Genomic DNA, 22,265 nt, shown 5'->3' on the forward strand with positions numbered 1-22,265 from the left:
CAGGCTCTACTCTGTAGTCAGTGGTGTTTCTATAAACCATGTTTTTTGTGACGAGAAATAAAAATCTAAATTTCTAAAAAAAAATTTTCTCAGGTACCAAAAGGGGAAAGAGAATTTTCCCTTCCTTTTTTCTCGAAACAGTTCCTTTAGAAAAATTCTAATTATAAATCTTTTTTGTCTCTGTTTTTGAGGTGTATGTAAATGGTTTCAAAAGTTGAGTAAGTCTCTGGTGGTTTCACATCCCCTCACTGTCTTGCCCTGGCCTTGGCACCTTCTCTCTGAAATGTACCTAAGCAGAGTGGAGAGTGGCCCCAGGTCTCCCTGACTTTCTGGGAGCTGAGCCTCAGTGCCTGGCTCTCAGCAGTATGTTCCTATTTGTCATAAAGATATGAGAAATTTTATTTCTCCGTTGGATTCAGGTAACACGTATGTAACTGTGCCTGGCTGTAGAAAAGGGTGAGATTTTCTTGTCTCTGCACTCTTGCTTGTGATGTGCACTGCATACTGATTTAATGCTGATTCAATAATAAAACTGTTTCTTTTTTCTGTATCTGTGGAGAGGATTATCTGGCCGAGCAGATTTTAGTTTTAAAATCTGGTCTCACTACCAGATGCATTACTAGGAGCCCTTACAATCGTTAACGAAGCAGGACCTTAGAGAACCAGGAAACCAATGGATAAGAGGGTTCGTTCCAGGATCTCAAAATTCGGGGAAGAGAAGGGCAGAGATGACTATTGGTGACTCTCGGGAGGGTGGTTAGTGTAGCTGGTTGGTACAAAAACCGTTATTTCACTTCCAACTTACCCCTGTCTGTTTTGAGCAGTTTGTTAGCGTATGAAGACGCCAGAACATGCACACTTCTTCATTTTGTGTCCTGAAGGTCGCACCAGCCTCCTTCGACACCTGGGGGATGACCTGAGGTGCCATCTTCCGAGCATGCAACGTATGTGGAGGCAGGAATGCTCCTCACCACCTGCAGATGACCAGCACCGTCCAGTCACCGGCCGGTCCCTTGTCTGGCTTTTGCCTTTCTTTTTAAACCCCGCTCCATCTTTTGCTGGGGAGGCAGTCTGTGGGATCTAAATCCTTTGGCTTCCATTTCTTGTACAGGTAATGAATCCTCTTTCTCAAAAACAACACCAACAACAAAACTTGGTTCTGGTCCCTTGGCTGGTAGATCCAAGTGACAGACCTCTTGAGCTGGGTAACACAGTTACTCAGAAAGAGAAGCGCTGCCACCTTTGACCAGGGGCAAAACAGAAACACCAAAGGAGCTGGGGGCCAGGATGTACCGCTTTGGCAGACAGTTTCCAGCAGGAGACAATCAAGAGCCAAAGGAATCAGGAAGAGCTTTTTGACCTTCCCCTTAGTTGCCAGAAAGAATTTAGCTAGAAAACATGTTCCAGGAAGGGAGCTACCCTCATCTAACATCAAGATAACATGAACTAGGCGTGCAGACGGGGAGGAAACTAGCAAAGCCTGTTGAGACTCCTTTCTGGGTATCACTGTTTCTGTATGGCCCAGCAAACATGTTTTTTTTACCAAACATTCGCTCTTGCCATCTTCCTGTGAATTGTCTTCCTTCCCTTTGAAGTCTCAGGCTTCTACCCCGCCCCCCCTCTTATCTCATTTTGCCTGAATGTCATTGGGCCTTTCACGTCATTGTGGGACCCTTATAACTCAGTTAAATTTGTTTTCTTCTCTTAATCTGTCTCATGTTAATTTAATTATTCGACCAACCAAAAGAACCAAAAAGGAGAGAATGGGGAAATTTTGTGTTTCCAGACAAATGAAAGGTGCTGCTGTGAGTCAGTGACGAAATTGGCTAGCAGGTTTGGGTTATCCTTCTTGAAAAGGAGAAAAAGAAAACCCCAAAGGTCACACTTCTTCCCCAGAATAATTTAGTTTGACAGTTCAAGTTCAGTGGAATGGTTCAGGGTCAGTTATTTGAGGAGCATAATCCTGTAACCCTGCTGCTTCCACATATTCAGAGAAGGTCAAAGAATCAGATTTGACCCCACTATGACTTTTTTGCTCTAAAAATAAGCCGATAGTGTCCCTGTAGGGAAGGCTGATGGAGCGACTGAATGATGGTTCTTCAATTCCCAGTAGCTCCCGGGTATGCTGAGAAATTACCTGAAAGGCAAGGATAATTTTTTAACTGGACTGATCTGAAAATACAACTAAATCAAATATTTCACTTAGTTTCCTAGCCCCTGGGAATGCTAATCCCATAAGTTATTGCTATGAGAAAATAAAACAATGAAATAACATGCAAAGGCTTACTAGCCTGGTTTTATCAAAACAAAGTTCTTACAAGAAATGCCACATTTTTTGCTATCCTTTTAAAATGCTATTTAAAGATATTTTTAAGTCTTTACATCAGATGGGCATCGTGGGTTCAGTTCTTTCTTTTGGCTGAGCAATCTGACTAACCATATAAGCAGATAAAAGGTTCAGATTAGGAGCCATGACTATCTCTGGGAAGGTTAATAAATAACTAGGCTCAGTTAATAAATAAAGGGCTCAGTTAATTTGTAACTAAGGGGGAAAAATCATTGCGCAACTAGTTATTCAATTTACTTGACTTCAAACAAAAGTCAACCGCTAAGAAGCAGACATTAAAGTCCTAGCTATACTTAGTATCTATACTTGTATTTTCTATGAAAATATCTTTAAATGGCCAAATTTTTCAGTATCTCTAAAACACTGATTTATATTCAATGAATACCATGCCACTTGATATTCTGGATTGACCTCTTGTTTTATTTTCAAATTCTAGTTTTAACCATAGCTCTATTATAACACTGCTGTTTGAATTCATGTTCTGCATCTGGATGATAATGCAGTCTGTGAAATTGCTGCTAGAACACATCCAGTGAAGTATGTGGAATGATTTTTTTTAATTTAATATTCCTAGTCATAGTTACAAAGCTGTAAAATTCATGCCACAGACAATTCTAAATCTGAAGCAAAAGGGCCCAGTGGCGATGCATTTTAGATAGGCAAGGTATCTTTCTTCTCAAATCTTGCATAAAATGGCTTTGTTCAGGCTCTAGAGAGGGCTTGTGGGTAAAAGACACTGCCATTGCCAGTGGGAATACTAATGAGGTCTGTAGCAGTTGGAATTTCTAAGATTGAGACTCGAATAACTACAGGTGAAGAATCTTCGTTTGTAATTGATGCTGCTACATTGAGCACCTCGCCTCAACTCTCATTTTGAATGCCCCTTGTTACAAGAGGTTATTTCACAGAGTCCCTGAGGTTTATAGATGGTTCCCGGAGGGGGGACCTTGTAGACATAAGCATATCCACAATTAACCAAAAGAGCTATGAGGCTATAGGCTGAAAGTGTTCAATCCTGTTAATATTCTAATGCAGGAATTAAAACATTATAAAGCTCTGTGGAATCAAGAAATACACTCTAACCATCACTCCTCTAATTCAGTAATTTTTAAAGTGGGTATGAGGTTCGTTGATGGACCACGAGGATCCTCTGGTGGGCTATAATCTAAAACCGTGTGTTCTTTCTTCAGATTTGATGAATAACAAGCCACTGACATTATTTTTACCTAAGACTCATAGCAACTTAATAACAACAACTAGGGTTAATAAATATTGGTATTCATGGTGTAGGGAAGGTAAAAATGTATCAGGTTTTTCTGCCCTCCCGCCATTAGGATTAATGATGAATCCTGCAGTCCTGAATGCATGCCTGAGGGTGTAGGGTGTGGGCATGTGTAAGTGGGTACACCTGTGCTGAGATATTAGGCTTATAAGGGCGGCGTCACAGGGACGCCAGAAGAAGCAGAACCATGAGGAGAACCACGAGAGAAGCAGAGAGAACGCGAGAGAAGGCCGGAGAGCCCAGAAAGAGTGAAGACTTACTAGGGGCTGGGAGGCCTGCCAGCCTCCCGGCCCCCCAGCACCCCTAGCTGCTGTGTACTGGGTATTTACTGGTAAATCCCAATAAAAGCCTGCAAAAGCCACTGAGGGCTCCAGGACTCCCTCCTTTACCTGGTCTGCTGGATTAGAAAACCTGCACTGTGTCCTTCCTGCCCTTACACATGGAGAATATTAGCATTTTCTAAGGATACTTAATTCTGCATTCTAGGATGGTGGCCCCCACTCAATGCTGGGATCACTCAGAACACCTACTTCACATGGCCTCCAGCAGATACTTGTGATACCTGTAGTTTTCAAGAAGATTCTATTATTACTTGACCAATGCTTAATCTTATGCTGATCATAGTTTTCAAAGGCTGCTGCTCTGCTCTTTTAGATTGAGCTACAATTGACATATATTGGTTTCAGGTCTCTAATATAATGATTTAAATATTTGTCTACATTGCAAAATGATTACCACACTAAGTCTAGTTACTCTCTGCCATCAAACAAAGTTAACTTTTAGGACTCAGTCTCTTGGCAACTTTTAAGTACATGTTGCAATATTATTGACTATAGTAACCATTACACTCCTGTGACTTATACCTGGAGTTTATACTGATTGACCCCCTTCACCCATTTTGTCCATCCTCCAACCCCCCTCCCCCTGGCACGCTCCATTCCATTTGTTCTTGCTCTTATTTATAAAATACGGATGATTTTGCTTCATCATTACCAACTTATTATGCGCTGTTTGGTTTGTAACTATTCACCATTTATATAATCAGAACCTATAATTTACTTTCATTAATTCTAAAGACTAATTGTGCTTCAAATGTGATCGTTCTATATCACCATTATTAAAACAGACATATAGTGTCCTTAAAATCTGCGTGTTGGCTCATTTTACAACATGAATTAATCTTTTTTTTAAGATTTATTTATTTATGCATACAAGAGCTGGGGTACAGGCCAGAGTTGTGGGGGCGAGAGGATTCACCAGAAACAGAGTGGGGAACAGAACAGGCAGATCTAGTGAAATACACTGCTGAGGGGAGCAGCAGGTGAGGTAGGAGAGGTCTGCTGCGCCATGTGGGGTTTCTCCCTGGCAGGCTGGGGATTAAACTCTTGCTGCAGAGGCTGCCAATTGCTTCATAGTGTGGTGCACCACATAGTGTGGTGCAACCCCTTGCACCACCAGGGAAGCCCAACATGAATTAATCTTAAATGCCTCATGTGAGGGAAAGAAGCCAAACTCAAAGGTTATATAATATTAGATTCCATTTATTGGTCATTCTGGAAGAGGTGAAACTATAAGGAGAAAAAACATATGAGTGGTTGCTGGGGCTGGGGTGGAGAGATGGTGTAGGGTAAGTAAAGTATTAGGTTTTTCTGCCCTCCCACCATTAGGACTGATGATGGATCCTTGCGGTCTGAATGCATGCCTGATGGTGGGCACCTGGAATAGGGTGTGGGCATGTGTAGATGGGATTCACCTGGGCTAAGACTGGGCTTATAAGGGCGGTGTCATGGGAACGCCAGCAGAAGAACCACGAGAACAAATGGAAGAGCAGAGAGCAGAGACCACCGGAGAAGGCCGGAGAGCCCAGACAGAGTGAAGGCTTGCTGGGGGCTGGGAGGCCTGCCAGCCACCCAGCCCCCCAGCACCTCTGCCGTGTACCTGGTAAATCTCAATAAAAGCCTGAAAAGCAACCGAGGGCTCCAGGATTCTCTTCACCCCGTCTGCTCAGGTCATAGAGAACCTGCTCTGTGTCCTTCCTGCCCCTTACAGATGGGTAGACAAAGGGGACATGGGGAAGTTATAGGGAGTAGAATTGTTTTGTATAGTTCTGTGGTAGTAGATACATGACCTTGTACATAGAACCGTATACTACTGAGAATGATTTTACTGTATATAATTTTTTAAAAAAGCTAGGATGCCATGGGAACCCATGATAGAAATACAGGCTGTGGATCAGTGAACCTAACTGTCTCGTGTGTAGGACACACTCTCACTGAAGGGGGTGTTGAAGAAAAGAGCTGATGTAAATAACTTTAACTTTGAAAACCAGTGTTTGTCTTGGTAGCGTAAGGACCTGTACACAAGTATACTGCTCTCTATTTAATAAATTTGCTTCCAATAAGGACACATACTGATAAAGGGAGCCAGTTTTCTCACTGTCAGAGAAAGACATTTACACAAGCAAGGGTGGGTAGGGAGTCAGAAGCAGGGGAAGGCTACAATGACGCCCGTGGTGCTGGGATACAGTCTGAGATACTCACAGAAGTGAGATAGATATTTGTGTACATGTGGGTTGGTATACGAACTCACAGAAGTGAGATAGATATTTGTGTACATGTGGGTTGGTATATAGACCTATAGTTCCAAGATCTGTCTGCTGAGAGTGTCGAGAAGCGGTGACACCCCAGTAGCAATAAGCACAGCATGCCCACATCTTGGTTTCTAAATACCATTCTCTGATAAAAGCAACCAGGGTTCCTTGGGGAAAAGGCTGATTGTAGACCTGCTGAAAGAAAATACAAAATGAATCTGAAGGAACATAGCTGCTAAAAGTAAAGAGGTGCTAAAATATGTACGTAAGGGAAGCAAGTTAAAAGGACACAAGAAGTCATTTGAAAGAGCTCCTGGATGGGGGAAAAGGTACAATTAATTGAAAGAATACCTTAAGAGAGTTTCAAATAAGTATAAAAGGAAAGGGGGGAAAGAAAATCATCATTAGAACAATATTGAATGACCACCAAAGGTAAGATCCACAGATGAATGCTAAAATTAGTGGACAGAACTTTAAAGAGGTTATTTGTATACCTTCAAACTATCTCCCACGATATATTTATTGCTATGGCAATTTTACTACACATCCATTAACTGTTTTCCATTTACTACACATCCATTAACTCTTCCTCTCTCCAGAAGGTGGAGCTTAAGTATGGGCTGGACTTAATAACTCACTTCTAATGAAGAGAAAATGAAAAGGAAACACAGTGGCTTTATTGTGAAGAAACCTGGCAGACACCACCTTCACCAAGTGGTCAAGTTTGAACTCTCCTGTGGTAAGTCATTTTCTTCCTGATAGGATAAGATGGGAAAGGTGATTACCTCTGATAGTCTCCCCGCCAGGAAAAGAGCTTAGGTACTAACAAGCATAATCTTTTTATTTTCTAAACTATATGACATATGGAGTTACAGGGTTCTAAAGTCTGATCAAGAGTCACCTAGGAACAAATTCCAGGGCTCCCCTTAGACTGAATGAATCAAAATCTCTGGAGTATGGAGTCTAGGAGTTTGTTTTTTTTTAAATCTCATCTGATTCTGAAGACTATCTGAGTTTAAGAACCACTGAGGCAGAGCATTTATGAGCATGAGTGAAACCATTGGCATTTGGGCTAGGAGATATTAAATGAGATTATAAATTATAATCTATAAATGAAATCGCACATGGGAAGCTTTGTAAACTGTGAGCACTGTCAATGAAAGGGACTTATGCAGAGATGCATCACCAGGAGCTGCTGGTGCCAGAGAGAGCTTAGGAAACTGAGTCCAGGAAGGTTAACGTAACTTGTTCAAAGCTAGATAGCAAATCAGACAAAATAATATGGTGTTATAAAAAAACGCAATGGGTGTCAGAGACAAAAAATGTTTAAGAGCCAGGGAGGAGAGTTTACAGTGGGTTGGTAAGGTGAGGAAAGACTGCAGGAGGAAGTGAGAATTGAGTGGGGTACTGAAAGATGACTAAGATTGGTATCAGTCATATAGGGCAAGGGGAACAACAAAAATGCAGAGGGAAGGAGGCCCACGACAGCTTAGCGAGGGCGTGAGTTAGGCCCGGGAGGCTGGTGCAGAAGATTTATTAGGGGAGTGGGAGAGAAAAGAGTGGGGGGAGCCTCCCCTGGTGGGGCAGTGGTTGAGCATGGGACTGCGAAGCTGCCCACAGCCTCTGCAGTGCCGGTTTGATCCCCGGCCGCCGGCGAGGGTCCCACATGGCGCGCAGACCTCTCCTGCCGTGCCTGCTGCTCCCCTCAGCAGTGTATTTCGTCAGTCTGCCTGTTCTGTTCCCTGCTCTGGCTCTGGTGAATTCTCTCACCCTCCCGCGCTTCTGACTATACCCAGTGCTTGTATTAATAAATAAATAAATATTTAAAAAAAAAAAGAGTGGTGGCTGCAAACATTTGTGGAAAGCCTTGAATCCTAAGCTAAGAAGTTGAGACTATCTTCTAAGTAGAGGGAGTTCAAAGAAGATTTCTTAGTGTATAAGTACTTGGAAAGTGAGATTCTAAAAATAGAGCTGTTCAATCCAAAGAGACATCAGGGAGAGGTTAAAAGCAGGAGGCTACTGGATGTTCTAGGTATGAAGTGATAAAAGTTTGAACAAGGAGGAATGGAGAAAACCTGATTCTGTAGGAGGTACTGACACTCCTTGAGGTCTTTGTGAGGATCAAAACAGAAGCCTGTGGGCCTGGGGGGCTGGGGGTTGATGACTCCATTGACAGAAATGGGAGACTAGGTTGGAAGAAAAATTTGTTGGCTTGAGGCAGACGGTAGCATTGTTATAGGGAAACTTTACACACAACTCACCTTCATATCCTCAAAATCTGTTATCCCAATTTGAGGGAGGTTTGAGCAGTTTACATGGATGAGTTTCCGGCCACTGATGAAATTTGTGGTAAAACACTCCTGTTAATACAATGACAGCATCACTCAAAAATGCACTGCAAATAGCAGGGGAAAAAAGGGAGGGAGGTAGGAAGGGTGGAGGGAGTCAGGGAGGGAAGAAATCCATTTATCTTTGGTTCTATACTGAGAAAAAACTTTAGTTTTAAATTTAACTTTAGTAATACTAATAATACCACATTTTTCATGAAAGCTCTTGACATTTCATACTGCTTTGTAATTTTTTTTTTTTGGTATGTTACAACCAATGCTTCTTTCACACCTCAATTACAATTTAAAGAATGGAGGGCTTCCCTGGTGGTGCAGGGGTTAGAGTCTAAGCGCTATCAAGCTATCGACAGCCACTGCAGCATGAGTTCCATCCCCGGCCAGGGAGCTGACCCACTGGTGCAGCAGACCTCTCCTGTCTCACCCGCTGCTCCCCTCAGCAGTGTATTTCTGAGATCTGCCTGTTCTGTTCCCTGCTCTGCTCTGGTGAATCCTCTCAACCCCCCACTCCGCACCTTTGGCCTTGACCCCAGTTCTTACATGCATAAATAAGTAAATCTTTTTTAAAAAATTTAAAGTATGGAGATACAAAAGATTCCAGATCTTGTGTTGTTTTATGGTCGCCTAAGAACATAGTTGGCATTAGTGGTATAAGAAGTTTACCTTATCTTTTTAATGAAAGTATGTTTTAAAGACTTATTTATGCATACAAGAACTTATTTATACATACAAGGCCAGAGGTGTGGGGAGTGAGCAGATTCACTAGAGACAGGGTAGGGAGCAGAACAGGTGGATCTACTGACATGCACTGCTGAGGGGAGCAGCAGTTGAGACAAGAGAGGTCTGCTGTGCCATGTGGGTTAGCAACCTGGTTGGGGATGGAACTCAGACCACAGCAGTAATAACACTGAGACTTAACCACTGGGCCACCAGGGAGGCCCTAAAATTACTTTTCGTTAATTGGCTATTTCAATTAGTACTAGTTGACACTCATGATACATATGCATGTATCATTGTTACAAACTAAGGTTAAAAGTACAAGTTAAGGGGGGGCATCCCCGGTGGAGCAGCAGTTGAGCGCTGGGTTGCAAAGCTGCCCGCAGCCTCTGCAGCGCCGGTTCGATCCCGGGCTGCTCCCCGGCCACCGGAGGAGGGTCCCGCATGGCGCGCAGATCTCTCCTGCCGCCCGCTGCTCCCCTCAGCAGCGTACCTCGGTCCTTCTGCCTGCTCTGCTCCCCGCCCTGGCTCTGGTGAATTCTCTCACCCTCCTGCACTTCTGACTGTACCCAGTGCTTTATGAATAAATAAATAAATCTTAAAAAAAAAAAGTACAAGTTAAGGGAGCTGCCACTAAAACAACCACCAAATACCAAAAGTCTGCCTTGGACAAAATCTAGTAAAAAAATACAACTTTCTATGAAAAGAGGCCTAAATAAATTTCTTCGTCTTTATTCAAAGATTGCAGAGAATATAATCACTGCTATAAATAGGAAAAACAAACATATTCTTCTCCCAAAATATATACATACATCAGTGGAAAGGTCAAAATTAAGATCCCAGTTTCCTCTATCATAGTCCAGAACTTTTCTATACTCCTTCAAGTGAATTGGTGAACTCAGGTCACAGTAGAGAAATAAGAGGTAAAAGGAGGAGAGTCCATGATCCCCCAAAAATGTTATCTTTGTATACCTTGTATTGAGGGAAGCCTAGCTTGCTAATCCACTCTGCAACTTTCTCTGGACTCCATGTAAGATAATCAAATTGCTGTACCCCAAAACTACTTCTTGACTGTCTTTTTTTATCTCTAGGTACCAGATCCTCCAACTTTGAAGATAAATCCACACTTCCATTTTCAGTAGTGGACTCTTGAAAATCATAGTGATCTACCAGGGAATAGTCATACTCACTGTCATAAACATTCTCATACGCATTTTGGAATGTTTTATAAAAACCGTAGTCAGTACTTGTAGAGTCTGCTTCGCTAGCTGAGAGAGACCCTTTTTTCCCTCTTTTATGGAACTTTCTCCTTTGATAGGAGTCATAATCTACCACTACCCCTCTCGAGTAATTGCTTTGGATTGATTCTGCCTCATATTCTTTGACAAATTCTACATGTGTGTCTTTTCTATGTAGTCCTTTCTCTTCATCTGTTAACTCTAGATCTTTCTCTTCAATTGGCTCTGTTTGTGTCTTTTCTTGAACCTCTGGTTCAGTCTTCTGTGGTGGTACTTGACTTCTTTTCTCAATTGATTCTGATGTTCTTAGTGTCTCCCCTGATGTGGCCTTCTGTGGTTGTGCTACTCCTGTCTCCTCAGTTGATTTTCTTGGTTTATCCTTTTGATGTGCTGGTTTAGAGTCCTCTGGTGGCTCTAGAACTTTCTCTGCACTTGACTTTCTTTGTGTCTCCTCTTGAACTGGTTTCGTCATTTCTGATGGCTCAACACCTCTTTCTTCACTTGGCTTTCTTGATTTTTCCTCCTGAAACTCTGATTTGATCTCTTCCAGTGTCTCTGGAACTTTCTCCTCAGCTGACTTTCTTTGTGTTTCCTCAGGAGACTTACTTGGTGTCTGGTCTGGAAACTCTGATTTAGTCTGCTCAGATGGTTCTTTTCCTATCTCTTCAGCTGATTTTCTTTGTGTCTCCTCTGGAAGCTCTGGTTTGACCTGCTCAGATGGCTCTGTCCTTTTCTCATCAAGTGACTTCCTTTGTGTCATCTCTGGAATCTCTAGTGGGGTCATCTCTGGCGGCTGTATTTCTGCCTCTTTAATCGAGTTTCTTGGTTTCTCACTTGGAAATTTTGGTTTGGTCAAGTCTGTAGATGGTAGCTCTATCTCTCCACCTTGCTCTCTGGGTGATTCCTTCAGAATGTTCTCTTGTAACTCTGATCTTGTCTCACTGATTGTGGCCCCTGGAACCTCAGACTCGGTTTCCTTTGGGAGCTCTAGATCTGGCTCATGGTTTTCAACCTCAAAGACCTCCAAATCCTGGAGAAGCTCTTCTCCCATCTCCACGAACCCCTCCAACTGTACCTCTTGGGGTTCTGTCTCTCTAGAAAGGTCTACCTCTGACTCCTCAGGAATCTCGTATTCTGACAGCTCGTGTGGCATGAGGTGGGGGTGTCCATTCTCAGCACCCTCTTGCGCCCCCTCTTTGAAGTCCTCTCCCCCCATCTCTGGCTGTGGCTCTTGCTCGGCCTCCACGTGCTGCTCCGCGTCTGCAGCCTCTGCCTTGGGTTCTGGTTGCGCATCTTCAGCCAACTTACGAGACTCAGACAGCTCAGGAGCCTCCTGCTCCAGGTCTTCAGCGCCATACGGATCGGAATAGTAACCTTCAGGGACATCGGCCATGACGCAGCTTGGGGGACGCGCCCAGGCTTCCTAGCAACCCCAACTTCCGATAGCGTCTCTATGGCTACCACGGTTTCCGGCCGGGTCTTCGTGAAGCTTCTCCAGGTTCTGTCAGATCTTCCCAGCCCTGACTTTAAACCCCTGCCGCCCCAGCTCGCCCGCGCCCGCCGCGCCCGCCGCGCCCCTGCGCCCGCCCGGGGGAGCGCGCGGCGCTTCCGGCCCGGGCTCGGCTCGCGGTTCCCGCGCGCGCCCGGCCGTCGGCCGTTTCCGGAGCCCTCGCGGCGGGCGGCGACCGCTCCCGGCGCGGCTGCAGATGTCGGACCGGCGGGCGGCCGAGGGGCCGGGCTTCTGGAGCCCCGCGGGCGGCGTCGGGGACGGCCCGGGAGCGGCGGCGGAGGGCCCGGCGGCCGCCTCAGGTACGCAAGGCCGGGCCCGGCGCGGGGGACCCGCCCGGCCGCCCCTCGCGCGCGGGCCCTGTGAGCGCGCCGAGCCCGCGCCCCCCGCGCGCCCCCCGCCCCTGCCCCACCCGGCCCCGGCTGCGGGGCTGCGTGCGAGGCGTTTCGCCTTCTGTTTCGAAACGCCGGGTCCCTGCCCAGCCGCTTTCTCGGGGCAGCCCCGACGGTCTCGGCCGCGCCGCGCTGCCCCTGCGCCCCGCAGCGCCGGCCCCCCCAGCCGGTCTCCGCTGGGCTGCGCGCCCCGACCCCCCACCCCACCCCACCCCACCCCGCTTCTGGCTGGCGCCGGCCATTCCCGCGGCTCAGCCCGGCTCCTGCCTCCCCACGCGCCCCTGCGCCCCCCATCCGGGGGGCAGCCCCCCATTGCTCCGTCCACAACCCCACTGCGCTCTGGCCTTCCAGAACCCGGGTCCCTCGCCGCGCCCCCGTCCTCTCGGGCAGCAGAGTGGGAGAGGCGAAAAGCAGAGCCGGCGTAGGGGGGACCCCGAGGGGTCTTTTGAATGGACACAGTAGCCAGAGCAAAGGCAGAAGTGGGGGCTGCAACTGCAGCTTTGACGACCGCCCCCTTTCTCTAGGTTTGTGCCCACCTGCCTCGGTTTGTGCCCACCCGGGGCCCTCGGGGCGGCTGTCTGCAGTGTACTCGCCTCTCCCTCTCTGCCTGCCTTAGGGCCACCAGGCACCAGGCGACTAAAAGGATGCTTGTTTGAAATACAGAAGGATAAGGGAGAGAACTGGTGTCATTAAGCAGCGGCAATGAATTAATTTTCCAGGTGTGAGATGAAAATAGACACCGTGAAGTAGAGCGATGGGGGAGCTGATGTGGAGCCGCAGGAGTCAGCCTCTCCATTGTACTATTTGAGTTGACCTTTGGCGACTCGTTTCACTTCTCTCTCTCTTTCCTTTTCTGTAAAATGTGGGTACTAAGATTTCGTGCTGATGGAATTGCTCAGGATCACCCGAGGGTGTGTTTCTGGGGACTGTGGTGCCCGGCCTAGTGTACACAGGCTGTGCTGGTGCTGTCCTGGCTGGGAGAGTGAGGTCTGGCCTTGCTTCCCTGCACTGCTCCTGGATGTGGGTCTGTGTGGGGACCGCCCTGCCTTCTGCTTCTGTCCCAGACACCTCCCGTCTCCTAGTGCTGCTTCAGTCAGACACATGCCTTGGCCCACCCAGCTTTTCCCCATGACCTGCCTAATGTTCTCTTCCTTTAAAACATCTTCCTTCTGGGCCTCCCCGGTGGCGCAGTGCTTGAGCGCTGCCTCTGCAGCACCGGTTCAAGGTTCAATCCCCAGCCACCAGCGAGGGTCCCACATGGGGCACAGACCTCTCCTGCCAGGCCCGCTGCTCCCCTCAGCAGTGTATTTCATCGGTCTGCCTGCTCTGTTCCCCGCTCTGTCTCTGATGAATTCTGTCACCCTCCTGTGCTTCTGACTGTACCCAGTGCTTTGTATAAATAAATAAATCTTTAAAAAAATAAATAAAACATCTTCCTTCTTAGGAAGGCCTGCTTTGTATTAAATTCAAAGTTGATGGCGTGTATTTAACGTTGTAGTAGAAATTGTAAGCCTGATTTCTAAAAGGTGAAACAAGTAAAAACTCAGTCTCATAAACACCTGTCCTTTACGTGTGTAACTATTTATAAATTAAGGTTTCTTTTTTCACTTCCCCTTTAGATCCTGTGTGCTTATGTCAGACAAGCCTAAACATTTTAAAAAGAAAGGTCTTAGGAATAGCCCAGGAATATATTGGAGGATAGTGGGCTTGTCTCTTTTGTCACCCTCCTCCCCATTTCTGATTTTTTTTTTTTGCATTCACTTTTTTCTTCCCTGACATTGATAGAAATACCTACATTCTTCCTCTTGCCCTCAGAAAGCAACATGTTGATTTTATGTCATGGAGGGGTTTATTGCAGCCCAGACGAAGCTTTTCCCCTTGAGCTAGAAGTTGTTGCTGATAAATTAGCAAACCAGTACTAGTGATAGCCTACGTTAATTGAAGCTTACTTTGTGACAGAAGGTGGACATTTATTTGTATTATCTGACTTAATCCTGTCAACCATCATTTTTTTTTTTCCAAGATTTTTTTTTTTTTTATACAAGCACTGGGTATAGTCAGAAGTGCGGGAGGGTGAGAGAATTCACCAGAGACAGAGTGGAGAACAGAACAGGCAGACTGACGAAACACACTGCTGAAGGGAGCATCAGGTGGCAGGAGAGGTCTGCGCGCCATGTGGGACCCTCGCCCGCAGCCGGGGATCAAACCAGTGCTGCAGAGGCTGACGGCCAGTTTCGCAGCCCAGCGCTCAACCGCTGTGTTGCCGGGGGAGGCCCTCAACCATCATTCTTGTTCCCATATTTACAGAGGAACAGATTACAGCTGAGATTTATTCATCCAAGTTAGCTACAAAGTGTTTACTGTCCATATGAAATTGTCATCTTGTTATAATGAAGCTTGCAATCATTTATTTTTATTGGTCATTAATCAAGTGTTGGTTACTTGATTATATATATATATATACTCACTGCCTATACACCAGGGCATGTTACGGCCTTCAAGGTGTTTTCAGTTCAGTAGGACGAGAGTACCATAGGAGAAAAAACAATTCAGAACAGTGTCTAATCTGGTGTTTTTTGTTATAGCTCTTTGTATAAATACCCCATTCCCTCAAGAAACCAACTTTAGGGTAGGGATGGGATTATTCTTTTCCTGGAACTCTTGATGTTCTGTCCTAGAGGTTCTGTAAATATTTGCTGGATTGTGAGAGGAAGCCTCAACACAGAGATTTGGAGGAGCAGCAAATGAATATGAGGAATTTGGCTTGAGATGACCAAGAATGTTACCTGCCTCAGTGGTTAGTGCTTCGCAGTGATTCTCAACCAGGGGCAATTTCCATTGTGTGCCCACCCCCTAAATTTTGATTGTCCCACTTGGAGGGAGTGCTGTTCTTCTCACAGGTTGAGGTGGGGGGAATGCTTTCAATTCCCTGCAGCACAGTACAGCGCCCCAGGGAGAATTATCTGGCCCCAAATGCCTGTAGGGCTGCTGTTTAGAAACCTTGAGTTAGAAATAAGCTGGCTTTCCAAAGCAGTGAAAATCATGCTTTTGGCTTGGCTCAGAGTTGTACAGGCTTAGGTGTAAAACCCCCAAATTACTTTAAATTTGGAGTTTGTTTGATTAGATCCTTCTGCCTCCTTTCTCTGAAAAATGATCCAATGAGTGAGCAATAGAGTCCTAAGGATGAAGCTGAATGAAGTCATTTAATTGAGGCTGGACATTTAGTTATTGAATTAAGGGTTTTGATTTCTCAATGTGTCATATTCAAAGCAGGAATTTGTAATTATCCAGAATAACCATACCTTGTTTCTAAAAAGTGTTCGCTGCTGAGTATACCTTTTGAGGGTTTTCATGTTTGTTCACTGAGGTTTTGGTGAAGAATAAGAAAAGTATTTATGTTCTTCTGAACTGAGCTCTCCTGTGATCTTGATTGTCTTGTTTCTATGAACTGTAATTTTTTTAATGGTCCTTTATTTGTGGCACCTGGGTTCTTCAGGTCCCAAGAGGAGAGAGCTGCTGCTCTTTATTCAGTGAAACTCTGAGGCATACATGTTGCATCACTTAAGAATAGGCCTTTTTTTCTTTCCTTTTAAGTTTAGGGTGCTTTGGGGAAAATAAAGGGCAAAGTCTGTTGTGAACTTGGAGTCAGCAGCAGAACTTAATTTGGTGTGCATGACCCTGAAAGCTGCCTTGCATTTAGAGGTTAAGGACTGGAAGCACGTCGGGCAAACATGCTCAGGATTCTTTTTTTTTTTTTTAAGATTGATTTATTTATACAAGAACCAGGGCACAGGCCAGATGTGCGCAAGGGTGAGAGGACTCACCAGAGACAGAGTGGGGAACAGAACAGGCAGAATGACCAAAACACACTGCTGAGGGGAGCAGCAGGTGGGACAGGAGAGGTCTGCCGCACCATTTGGGTTGCTCCATGGCTGGCGGGGATCAAAATGGTACTGCAGAGGCTGTGGACAGCTTCACAGCGCTGCGCTCAACCGCCTGTGTCACCAGGGAGGCCCCACATGCTCAGGATTCTTGTATAGGAACTTAGACTAGGGCAGTAAGTTTGTCTGTCAGTGATGGAAATGTTGCATATCGATGACTATTATGATTTAAATTAAAATTGAAAAACTGGTAGCTACCATATTGGATGGAACAAGAGTGGGCAGTCCATGCTGGAGAACCCTTCTGCTTTTTGGTTTTCTATTGTGGTTTTATGTCAAAACGAATATATTTGCCTGTGGTTACTGTTTTCCATACAGTATATTGTTTTTATCGTGTTGAGATAGTCAGTTCTGTTCTAATTTCGTAATCTGAATGACCATGTGGGAGCATGGCCACACATAAGGACCGAGGAGAAGTTGGATCACGTGGTGTCTGGATTTACTTGAAACATAAATTCAGCCAGTTTCTTTTAGTTTAAGTCTCTTGAGTCTATAAGTATATAACCTGCTTTTGGGTCTTCTGCCCTTGAATCTGAAAGACCAGACTAATTATCTCCTTGCTGCCTGTTTAGTGACAGTGAAGTCCTTTGAGACCTGTTCTAAAGAACTCTGACCTGAAATTCAAGTGCTTTAGAAAGAACCCTGCTTTTTGGTTCTCTTTGAAGAGAAAATACAAAGTATGTAGCAAATTTCAGTCTATAGCATGATCAGAGTGTCTGAAAAGTATTCTGGTAATGTGAAAAGAAAACACATTTTAAAAATGGTCTAAAATGAAATCTGCGGAAGTTACTTTTTCCCCCTCTCATCTTTACTTTCGAAGATGTCGGTTATGAGTTGAGTTATTCATGGGCTTCCATTTCCCTTCTCTGTTTATTGTTTCCAAGACTTTGGCCACTCAGGTAGCACAGTACGAATTTTTGCCACACTAGGGAATATGTTCAAATATTTTTTGGTTACTATTTGGTATTGTATTTAAAAAATTGACATTTCACATTATGTTTCATTCTAAGTATTGTTATTACTAATTTGATGTATCAATTTTTCCTAATATATATATTAAAATAGATATATATCCACTAAAATAAAAAAACGTTTTTCCACAGTCCATCTAAAATTTGCATAACTTGTCCTGGTTTCTCTAGGAATACTTGCTATACTATAGAAAAGTTGTCTTTTTTCTTCTTTATAGTGGTCTAAATTTCACTAAATAAATTTGGGAAACCTAAAAAAAGCTGTATTTGTAATTGTTTTTTCTCTTTAAAACAGGACTGCATCCTCCACAATTTATACTTCTGAAAATAAACATGTATTTTTTTCTTCTTATTTCCTGCCTTCCTTAATCCAGTTGCAAGGTGTTTTACCAGTAGTTCTTACTTATCATATACCTTTAATCTTAAAAATTAAAAGCAATATCTCTTCACCTTTTTCGCCTGCCTACATTAAACCATTAAGCTATCCTCATGAGGAGTGGCTTGTAACATGAAAAATGCTCAAGTCATAAGAAAGGAAATGGAAGTCATAACTACATTGGGTAGTTCGATATCTCACTATGGTGGCACGGGTGTGTAGTAGAAAATGCTTGCTTACACTGCTGATGGGAGAGTAAATTGTTCAGAATGCCTATGGGGGGTAATTGGTCACTAGCCATAAAAATTACAATATACCCTCATCGATCCACTCCTCCGGGAATTTCTCCTGTAGATTTATTCACATGCCTGCTTAATGACACAGACACAAGGTTGTTATTGTATTGTTAGTAATGGTGAAAGATTAGAGAGGAGATAAATGCTCATCAGCAGGGAACCTTCAGTTACGGAAGAGCCATCCAATGAACTATTAACCAGTTGTAGAAAAGAATGAGGACGCTTTTCATGGGTAGTTATAGAAATGTCTCTGAGATCTAAATGGAAAAACAAAGTTCACTATAGTGTTTCACTACAGTGTGTCTAGTATGCTCATTATTTGTATAAAAATGTGTATGTATATAGTGTACACACATCTACACTTTTTATGTGCATGAACTATCTCTCAAAGACTACATAAAACATTGCAGGTGGGGATTGAGATAGGAGAATGTTTTCACTGTATACTTTTTGAATTGTTGAATAATGTGGATACATTACCTATTAGGAAAAAATGCAAATATGAGCTTGTTCACTGTTTATATCCTAAGTTGTTTGTGTATACATCTCTATAGTCTTTCTGCTCTGAAGTACTGACCTTTTCTGGGCTTTTTTCTCGTAGATGAAACTTTTATGAAATTTGGGTTGTAAATTTTCTTGGAGATTAATTGTATGCTATTCTTTAAGTTCATTGCTGTCTTCCATTATTTTTGTGCTAATTACATTTCTGTCAAGAAAGTCAACCTTTTTGAAGTCTTCTACTATGATCTACCCAACAGGATTAGTCAGGAGGCTAGAACCACTACTTAGATAAGCAGACACTGTTTACCGATGCCAGAAAGAATGCAGATTTTTTTTAAAGATTTATTTATTTATGCATACAAGAGCTGGGGTACAGGTCAGAGATGCGAGGGGTAAGAGGATTCACCAGAGACAGAGCAGGGAGCAGAACAGGCTGACTGGCTGAAATACACTGCTGAGGGGAGCAGCGGGTGAGACAGGAGAGGTCTGCTGTGCCATATGGGATGCTCCCTGGCTGGCCGGGGATCGAACTTGTACTGCAGAGGCTGTGGATTGCTTAACCCCTTGCTTAACCCCTTAACCCCTTGCGCCACCAGGGAGGCCCCAGAATACAGATTTTTTTAAGCTGCTGTTGCAGTATTTTGTTTCCACTTTCACTGAGGTATCTTCATATTGAAAAGTGTAAAGCAGCATTGAGGTTACTGTTTAGAGTGGTGGCCGACTGACTGGGTACTGGGATCATTTCTCCTACTGGGGACAATTGGGAAATAATTGTGGAGATACAACATCTGCTTGAAGGTTTTAGAGAACTAGCCAGAAGAGTTTCCTGGCTGTGATGCTTATGATGGTGGAGGTCTAAAGACAGACGTGTAAGAACAGGAGTGCATATTGGAGCTCCTTTGTCCTCTGAGTGCATATACTAAATTCCTGAGTGGGAAGTTGAATAGCAAGGCTGTAAAAGTACCTCTTTGGACTAAAGCAATAGGGATTAATTTTCAGGGCCAATCAACTAGGGGTAACCCTGGTATACTTTCTTTCCTCTGGCTTAGACCATGAAAGTCTATGAGGTAAGGGTTCTGTAAGTCAAGAGTAACTTAGAAACAGGCCATTTCAAGGAATACAGCTCAGTTTCAGAAACATCTAAGACCATGAAATTGGATGAAGTTGATCTCAGGCTGTAAGTGATCCCAGCGTGTGGAAGAGGCAAAGGCAAAACCTATTTGAAGGGTCACTGTAGGTTTCCACTTATTTCTACCATTTTATGAGAACAGTTTCTGAAACATAAAAAAATGACCAGACACATGAAGAGAACAAAATGTCAAAAGAAGCAAAAAATATGAGTCCTTACGGACTCATAAAAATGAGTCCGTAAGGACACCAGGTTTTGGAGTTACCAGATATAGACTTAAAAAATATATTATGTTCAAGGAAATAGGTTTGAGAAACTTGGCAGAACATTGACATTTATAATTAAAAAAAATAGAAATTCAATAACTGCAAAACACAAATGGTAAATAGACTTCCTCGATAGGTTTAGCAATAAGTTACTGTATCTGCAGAGAGAACAGTGCACTCGAATAAAGGTCAGAAGAAAATATCCACAAGAAAATATGTAAAAACCAATAATGGAAAATTCAGGAAAGGGATAAGAGACATGGAGGTCTTGTGAGAGGGTCTAACATTTGTTTAATTGGAATCCTAGAAGGCGAGGAGAGCAAGATGGGACAAAAGAAATGTTTATGAGATAATAGCTGTAAATTTTCCACAATTAGCAGAATCCACCAATTCCAAAAGTCCTATATACCCCAAGCGGGATAAATACAATGAAATCCACAGTGAGTGCACATATGGTCAGAACTGCTATATAACCAAAACAAAGAGAGAATATTAAAAGGCAGAGAAAAATCGCAGTTTACCTTCAAAGGAATAATAGTTTGACAGCTGACTTCTACATAGAGCAGTGAAAGCTAAATTATCTTTAGAATGCTAAAAGAAAACTACCAATATAGAATTTTTAAAAGATTTATTTATGCATACAGGAGCTGGGGTACAGGCCAGAGGTGTGGGGAGGGGTGGAGGTGTGTGTGAGAGGATTCACCAGAGACAGAGTGGGGAGCAGCACAGGCAGATCTACTGAAATACACTGCTGACAGGAACAGCGGGCGAGACAGGAAAGGTCTGCTTCGCCATGTGGGTCACCTCTCTGGCTGGGGATTGAACTGCTACAGTAGCTGTGGATTGCTTCGTAGTGCTGACACAATCCCTTTGCCACCAGGGAGGCCCCAATATAGAATTTTTTCAGTGAAAATAGTCTCCAAGAATGAAGGTGAAATAAAGATATTTCCAGGCAAACACCAGATTTATCACCTGCAGACTTGTACTAAAAAAATAATTAAATTCTTCAGATGGAATCGGGATGATCCTAGATAAAATGAAAATTGCACTTTAATCTCACTCATTAATGTGTATGTAGAAAGTCATCTACAAGATGTTAGGAGACTGAATTGAGTCACATATATGACCAAGTTGGTTTTCTTCCAGGAATGCAAAGTTATTTTAACATTTAAAAAAATTCATTTTAATACACTACAGGAGAAAAATTATGATCAGCTTTATAGATTCAGAGAAATGTGTTTTGTAAAATTGAACTTCTATTTATGATTCAAAACCGTTGCCAAACTTGGCACAGAAGAAACTTCCTAAAATAGATAAAGCATATCTACAAAAACACTACAACAAGCAGCAAACTTAATTGTGAAGTTTAAAAAAGTGTTTCTCTTGAGATTGGGAATAAGACAAGGGTACCCAGTCACTATTTCCAGTTATCATTTTACTGGATATCCTAACTAGTGCAGTCAGGAAACTTTTGTGCTCTGAACAGGGAGAATAGATTTAGATGTAAAGGTTCCTGTTTTCCAGAATTATTCCAGGATTTCTTTGCTAGGATGGTGACTTCAGAAATCATAATGACACTGGCAGCAAGTCCACCTATGGGGATGATGAGAATTTCATCCTGCAGCATACAGGACTTGGTATCTTGACAATAGCAAATGCTGAGCACAACCCAATGTGGTTCCCAGTTTGCTCCCTTGCTGCCAAGACTAAGTGGCTGGATGGCAAGCATGTGATCTTTGGCAAGGTAAAAGAGGGCATGAATATGGTGGAAGCCATAGAGTGCTTTGCATCCAGGTAAGACCAGCAAAAAGATCACCATTTCTGACTGGACGTATCTAATAAATTTGACCTATGTTCCATCTTAACCACCACACTACTCCTCCTTGTAGCTCAGGGGAGTACCCTCTTGTCCCCGTTTGCTTGAAATAACTTATAATATTTTTGTATTCCCTATACTTCTTTGGGTTCCATGTTTTCCTTATCCCCTTCCAAGTCTAGCTGGATTGCAGAGTTTAGTTTATGATTATGAAATAACCAATGAACAACAAGAGTGAAATGATAAATCATAGTGTGAAAGCAGGTATTTATAACACGATTGACTCAAGGTTTGTATCCAGAACTTCTGTAAATCAATAATAAAAAGTACAGTAGTAAGATGAGCAAGAAACTTGAACAGGCACTTTATAAAAGAGGATTTCTGAGTAACCAAGAACCACAGGTCATCTGTGAAATGCATGTACCCACCAGAATGACCCAAATAAAAAATATTAATATGACCAAGTATTGGAGAGAATACAGAATAATGGGAATGTTCCTCAATGCTGTTGGGAATGCGTATTTGGTTTAACCCTTTTGGAAAATAGTTTG

The 22,265-nt window shown here is 43.5% G+C and overlaps 2 protein-coding genes across 3 annotated transcripts in view; one reads left to right on the plus strand and one right to left on the minus strand.

Moving 5' to 3' along the window:
* Positions 1–1,601: 1,601 nt before the first annotated feature.
* SAMD15 (sterile alpha motif domain containing 15) lies at positions 1,602–12,045 on the minus strand. The gene is made up of 3 exons (XM_037503783.2): positions 10,254–12,045; positions 8,481–8,579; positions 1,602–2,137 (listed from the first exon to the last, which is right to left on the minus strand). Exons 1-3 carry the CDS (start codon positions 11,910–11,912, stop codon positions 1,922–1,924), a joined length of 1,974 nt encoding a protein of 657 aa, XP_037359680.1. The 5' UTR covers positions 11,913–12,045; the 3' UTR covers positions 1,602–1,921.
* TMED8 (transmembrane p24 trafficking protein family member 8) overlaps positions 11,986–22,265 on the plus strand; it is a 32,739-nt gene continuing 22,459 nt past the window's right edge. Inside the window, exon 1 of one of the 2 annotated variants that reach the window (XM_037503785.2) lies at positions 11,986–12,017. Coding sequence is in view for 1 of the 2 variants with exons in the window: in XM_037503784.2 (XP_037359681.1) it covers positions 12,226–12,328 (103 nt within the window). In the remaining variant the exon portion in view is untranslated. Of the gene's footprint in view, positions 12,018–12,178; positions 12,329–22,265 lie in introns of those variants that run through there. The other variant, XM_037503784.2, reaches the window with a different exon arrangement.

This window comes from Talpa occidentalis, unplaced genomic scaffold, assembly GCF_014898055.3.
Source record: "Talpa occidentalis isolate TD23 unplaced genomic scaffold, MPIMG_talOcc4v2.1 talOcc4.11, whole genome shotgun sequence".
Lineage (NCBI taxonomy): Eukaryota > Metazoa > Chordata > Mammalia > Eulipotyphla > Talpidae > Talpa > Talpa occidentalis.

Bases quoted from the DNA above. Each gene is read 5' to 3' on its own strand.
- SAMD15 (XM_037503783.2), bottom strand. From the start codon at position 11,912: ATGGCCGATGTCCCTGAAGGTTACTATTCCGATCCGTATGGCGCTGAA. The intron at 8,580-10,253 runs GTATACAAAGAT...TTGTATTAACAG, and splicing joins TAGGCTTCCCTCAATACAAG to GAGTGTTTTACCACAAATTT. The intron at 2,138-8,480 runs GTGAGTTGTGTG...CTTGCCTTTCAG, and splicing joins CAGATTTTGAGGATATGAAG to GTAATTTCTCAGCATACCCG.